This window comes from Propithecus coquereli, unplaced genomic scaffold, assembly GCF_000956105.1.
Source record: "Propithecus coquereli isolate 6110/MARCELLA unplaced genomic scaffold, Pcoq_1.0 Scaffold18, whole genome shotgun sequence".
Lineage (NCBI taxonomy): Eukaryota > Metazoa > Chordata > Mammalia > Primates > Indriidae > Propithecus > Propithecus coquereli.
Window position 1 is genome coordinate 3,396,749 of NW_012142745.1, and position 6,031 is coordinate 3,402,779.

The 6,031-nt window shown below is 40.1% G+C and overlaps 1 protein-coding gene across 1 annotated transcript in view; it reads right to left on the reverse strand.

Annotated features, from left to right (window-relative positions):
- Window positions 1–6,031, reverse strand: part of EPHA4 (EPH receptor A4) — a 143,381-nt gene that overhangs the window by 23,069 nt on the left and 114,281 nt on the right. The window contains exons 6-8 of the mRNA XM_012642583.1: window positions 4,402–4,526; window positions 3,174–3,333; window positions 1,823–1,934 (exon numbers count right to left, since the gene is read on the reverse strand). Coding sequence (XP_012498037.1) covers window positions 1,823–1,934; window positions 3,174–3,333; window positions 4,402–4,526 — 397 coding nt within the window. The remainder of the gene's footprint in view (window positions 1–1,822; window positions 1,935–3,173; window positions 3,334–4,401; window positions 4,527–6,031) is intronic.

Below are 6,031 nucleotides of genomic sequence, written 5' to 3' on the forward strand. Positions count from 1 at the left end.
CTCCCTGTCCCCACTATCAGATGGATATATCCTAGTGCTTATAGTTCCCCAAGTATGTGCATGCATGGCATGTGTACATACACAACATTAAGTGGCAATGAACAAGAAAGAGGGTCATCTTGATTGGCTCCCAAAATCAAATGCCAGGGAAGGAAAGAACACTGGGGAATGAAATTCTATTCGGGTCAAAGTGAAGTTTCCAAAGGCCGAAGTATACTACTGTTTAGGGTACAGTGGGCATGTCAATGTCTATATGTATGTTTTTGTAAGTGTGTATTACAGTGACAGGGATGAGTATTTATCATGGATTTAACTTCTTCAAGATGGGACTCACTACTCTAATCAAACACCTATTTATAGATTTTGCACCAAAAGGAATAAACACAATGACAAATATAGATGTCTGGGCAGAATGTGGAGTTGTTCTACCCTGTGTCGTTATTAGTGTGAACATAATTGGTCCCTATATACCTGGACACTTCGGAGAGTGAGGGTGGGGGCACGATATTAAGAAATACATGTAACAACTGGGACCATCCAGGCAAACTAGCTTAATTATAATGCGTGTCAGAGTGAAGCAAAAGCATGGTGACTTGCCCAGGCCAGTGAAAATAGCCAAAGGCATTGTTGTGACATTGGTGAGATCATCGACGGGCAGAGAGGGACAATGGAACAGACGCTGTTCTGAGAGCCAAGCACGGCCACCATAGTAGTGGCGCCACCACTGCGATGTAACGACCCTGGACAAGCTCTACATCTTCCTAGTGTCACTTTCCTCTTCTATGACACGAAAATCTTTCGATTTAAGAGGATCATTTTGACATCCCCAGGTTCTGCCCTTTTTCACCAAAAGCCCCATCTTGTGAAACAGTCGATGGTATGGGGGGGGGGGCAAAGGTCAGGAAAGAGGTAGCTTCTCACACACAGAAAACAGAGAAGGCCTAGATGTGGGCACAGGGTGATGATTCTGCTGGAGCCTCTGGGCAGTGTGGACAAGCAAATTTACTCCATTCACAGATTAATAAAAAAATTAGCAAATGGAGGCAACAACAATAAGAAAAACTAGTTCAAAAGAATATGCGGCCAAGCTGCTGTTATTTCTCTCTTCTTTTCAGATTATTTTTTAAAGATCAGGTTAGATTGTAGGGGCTCGTAGGATAAGTAGTCTGCGGTTTGAGATTCATTTCCAAGAGCAATGCCATGCCCACAGTCTACTCTGTGGATATTCTCTGGAAATGCTGATGCTCTTTCCTGAGGGAAGATTGTGTGTAGTACCTATTTCTTTGCTTTAGTCACCATTATTATTAACCAATGTCAGGTTGAAACACCTACTGTGTGCTTGCATTGTCTATTTTGCCTATCAGAAGTCTTCTGTCAATAACTGTTCAAGGCAAATAATGAATACCCCTATTTTATAAAAGAGAAATAAAGACTCAAATAGGTTATGTAATGATAGCTGGCAAATGGCAGAGCTCAAATTTTGGGCCCTGCTTTTCTTGCCTTTAGTAGTAAGCCCAGGCTTAAGAGAGAGATAAATGTAACACCTTACAGCTTAGAGGATCTAGAAAGTTCGCATTGGCTTGCTGTTCAGTTTGGTTTCCTGGAACTAGTTGGGTCTTTCTGGAACTCTCAGCAGTGAGGACTGTCACCAGGGTACAGGTGGCAGCTTTGGTAAGGATGTGGGAGGAAGATCAAAGCAACCAGGAGGGAGCTTAGGATGCAAAGGCCATGTTTATGATGCTAACCAAAAGCCTTAGCTTTGTGCGAGGAGACAGAAAGCTCCCTCCTAAACAAAATGGGGAATGGGAGGGGCAGTGCTTACCTCCGGCTGATGACAAAAGCTGCGATGAGAATGACCACTAGCACCACACTGCCTGAGACAGAAACCAGAAGGACTGTGGAGTTGGCCCCATCTCCAATGATCCGGGAAGGCACTGGGAATGACAATTACACAGGGGTCACCTTCGGGAAAGTACTGAGAGGTAGAACTTCTGAATGGGTGACAATTTTCAACTTTGTGAAGTCATTCGGAATGCTCACAGCCTCTCTGGCCCTTTATTAAGTATTCATGCAACAGCATTTTCTAAGACAGCTTTAATGAGACAAAGACATTCTTTTTATAATTGTATGAAGAACTTCAAACAGAAGACTCATTAAATCCCATGGCAAACATAATTCGTTGTTTTCTTCTTTTTTTCCTTTCTAGCCCCATCCTAACATTAAACATAATGATCAAATGTACTTCTTAGTGAGAAAGACACTTGGCTATTTCAGAAAGGACAGTAGTTTTCAATGTACCTGCTTCCTCCATAGCTATCAAAAACCTGCCTGTTACTGCCCAAATCAAAAGCCACTTCCTCCTGGTAGCCTTCCTGGATAATCCCAAAGGATGTCCGTCCCCTTCAGACTCAACTCTACTTTCTCTTTTGCCTTTTTCCCGATTTTTATGTTATTTAATACTTTGTGAACAAAATTACTTTATAGAGCTGATGTTGAAAATTCTACCCCATGGCAAAAATTCTGCCCCACAGTCTTGTCTCCTCATTAAGTAGGCCCAATTTTGGTTTGTTAATTAAGGAAGTGGAGATGTCTTATGCAAACTTCTTGTTCATGGGTAGGCCCCTCTAGAAACATTTTTGACTTAATCAACCAGTGGTTCAACTCACAATGCTGAAATGTTTGATACATTTGTCCAAAGGAGCTTTTTTCAAAAAAAACGAAAAACAAAAAACAACAAAAAAAAAACTGACTTAATTTAAACAGATTCCTAGAAATAAGTAGAAGGAAAAATATTTTTGGCCCCTTCTTTAGTCTTCTCAGGGAGAAAGCTCCCTATCTTAATACAGGGTAGCTATATAACCCTCAATTGGTCAATTTAGTAATCCCATTTTTCATGGTTTATAGAAGGCTCAAAATAAGGGAAAAATAGGCAACATTTTTCATTCATATGAAAAGATAGATCAGATATTATTATGAAAAATGCTCTTCTCTAAATAGCATGAAATTTTCTGAGTTACAGACATCGGCTATCTTATTTCAAGCAATGTTCATTGCAGCAGAACGTTTGCCTAGCCAAAAATTACGTACAGCTCCTTAGATTTCAGCGTAATGGGATTCACCCTGTACTATAAACAGAGCCTCAGAACTCGTTGAGTCTGGGTGGTCCTTGTTACCTGTGTTAGTTGTGACCTCCAAGGGCTCACTGAAGTCTCCATAGCCAGCTGCTGTCCTTGCTCGCACGTGGAAAACATAGGAAGTCAGAGGGTTCAGGCCTTTGATATCCGTGTTCCTGGCAGCTGTCCGAACTATACGATAGCTTCGCTCGTTCTGATCCTATATTACGAGAAGATAAAATCAGAGAAAGTGGCAAAATAAATCCTCTGCTTACTCTAGGCACAATATTAAAGGAGCCGAGCTAGTCCACTCAGAAGTTGAAAGTAAATGGAGATTGACTCTCTAAAGCTTATATTCTCTGCGATGTTGTAAGTACTGTCATTACTTCTTACATATTGAAAGAAATGTGGAGTTCAGATACGATTGTTGTTGACACTGACCACATCCAGATCTTTATTCATAATCTTTTATGGAAAGAACATTAAATGATGGTTGGTGGCTTTTCTAGTTCCACATCCAGCAATTTAAAAGAAATAACTGTAAGAAGGTCCCTTGTCTTTTTCTATTTTCTATCTAGAAAATGTCAAAAATGTTGTAATCTGGTTTCAATGAAAAAATCCTATCCCTTTTTTGCTTTTAATAAGAAAGCCAATAAGTGATTATCTTTAAAAAGAAAGTAAAGACAATTGTTCATTTTCTAGACAACCTTGAATGCAAATAGCTCTCTTTAGAATTCTGTCCTTTAAGAGAGAGACAAGTTATTTGTAAAAATAATGCCTTTCTATAACTTCGAGAGGTTGAAGAATGTAATTTTCCTTCCCCAATTTTCTATTAAAAGTCATCAAAACCCACACCTTTATTCTGAATAGCAGTGATCTACTTAAACAGATCATTATTTCAACTTTTAGGAGTCACTCTCCCTGATAGAAGGCTCATAGATTAGAACTTCTTAGCTATCTTGATTTCTATTACTAGAAAGGAAAATATAGTTATATTAGAACACAATATATTATTTTCTATTTTTTTCAAGATAACTGAATAAATAATAAATAATCAGACTTAATTGGGAAACAAAAAACGTGTTTGGTTTTGGGATTTGCTGGTATTTTACAATTTATAACTGGCAAACACCTAAACAGAAGGGAAGGAGGAAGGGAGGAAGGGAGGGGAGGAAGGAAGGACAGAGGGAAGGAAGAAAGGAAGGAAGGAAGGAAGGACGGAAGGAAGGATGGAAAGAAGGAAAGAAGGAAGGAAGGAAGGAAGGAGCCTTGCTCATTCAAGTTATACCTTCTCATAATACTTGACTTCATACTCCAAGATTACCCCATTGGGCCGATCTGGTTCCAACCAAGCCAGTGCCACACTGTATCTTGTGACTTCTTTAGCCTGGACCAAAGCAATGGATGATGGTGCTATCAGGGAAAACAAAAGACAAAAGACACTTTACTTTAGGCAAAAGAAAAGTGTTTTTAGTGGTATCAGTCAATAATTTCATCTTATTTAAGAAAAGTGTGAAGGATTGTTTTGTCTTCCTCCCAACCACTTTACTCTTCTCTAGTACAAAAGCATACCATTTTTAATCATGTTCTCCAATATAATTTTTATGTAGTTTGTCTTAAAAATACAGCCTCTAAAGTATAAGCCTGGTGGGTCCACAGGCCTACTGTATCACTTTTGTGTTACCTAGAGCCATTCCTTATCTGTAGGTATAGAGAGGGCTGACTGGTTTTGACCTTTTGCAAGCCATGCCAGCCTTTGGAAGACTTCTTTTAAGTTCAGTAAAGCTACATCTCATCCTACCTCCAAGTATTATGAGTGTCATCTTACTTGTCTTTAATTTTATATAAACAAGAGAATCTGCGAGTCTTCTATGAGTACTGTAACAAATGCAGGAAGGCAAACAATTTACATACTTTCCAATATAAATAAAAGCACTACTTAATTACAGTAAGATTTTTCAGTTTGAACACAACCATGCAAATAATGAACAGTACAAATAAAGCAATGATGGTCTCCCTGGACACATATGGTGCTTTACAACTATTTTACAGGAGTTGACATGTTGCTTTTTCCTGTTGAGTAACCCTTCCTCTTTCCACTGAGAAGGACACAGAAGAAACCCTCTTTTGGGCGTATTACTGGAGGTGAGGAGAGAGACACGCTTGAGATTTATAAACCCAGGCTGCCTAACGCTTGCTTCTCCACTGCGGTGGCTGCATCTCCAGCCAGCTGCCATCAAGCTCTGCCGTGACAGACAATGGCTGGTACAAATGTGCAATCTCCAGGGAAAAGAGAGAGCATTCACAAAATCCTTAATCTTATCTAACAAAGCTGGCCTGTAGAACCAGAGATTACGGGGTCTTCTTAAATCCAATGAATATTCTTTTTTGTTTCCAAACTGTGGAAATATGTGACAAAAAATGTCAAAATAATGGCCACTGAGGAACAAAAAACGAATGTTGGGTCATCCTCCTGCCCTTCACCAATACACACACGACTACCAACCCCTAACTTAGAGGGAAAAGGAGAGAAAGGAAAATAAATTGTCACTGAAAATAGAATGGGAAAAGCTTCACACCTGCTTGAACACATCTGATGGGTACACTGATGGCAGAGAGACCAACCAGACACACGACAGTCACACAGGGGAGCCTTACAGCTGAATCCAGTCCACAGGGACTGTCTACTGGAGGTGGGTATTTGGCAGCCTGGCTTCTCTGTTAGGGATGCCTCAAGATGGTAACACACACACCCTCCCTATTTTTCTATCTTTCTCTCTCTCTTTCTCTCAATCCCAAAGCTATTCCAGATTGGATCTCAGGCATAAACGCAAGGGAAAGACACAGTGGACACACATGTCCTCCATCAAAGGCAATCCCAAGGTTAGTAACACCAAACTGGGTGAATAAAGCTACAC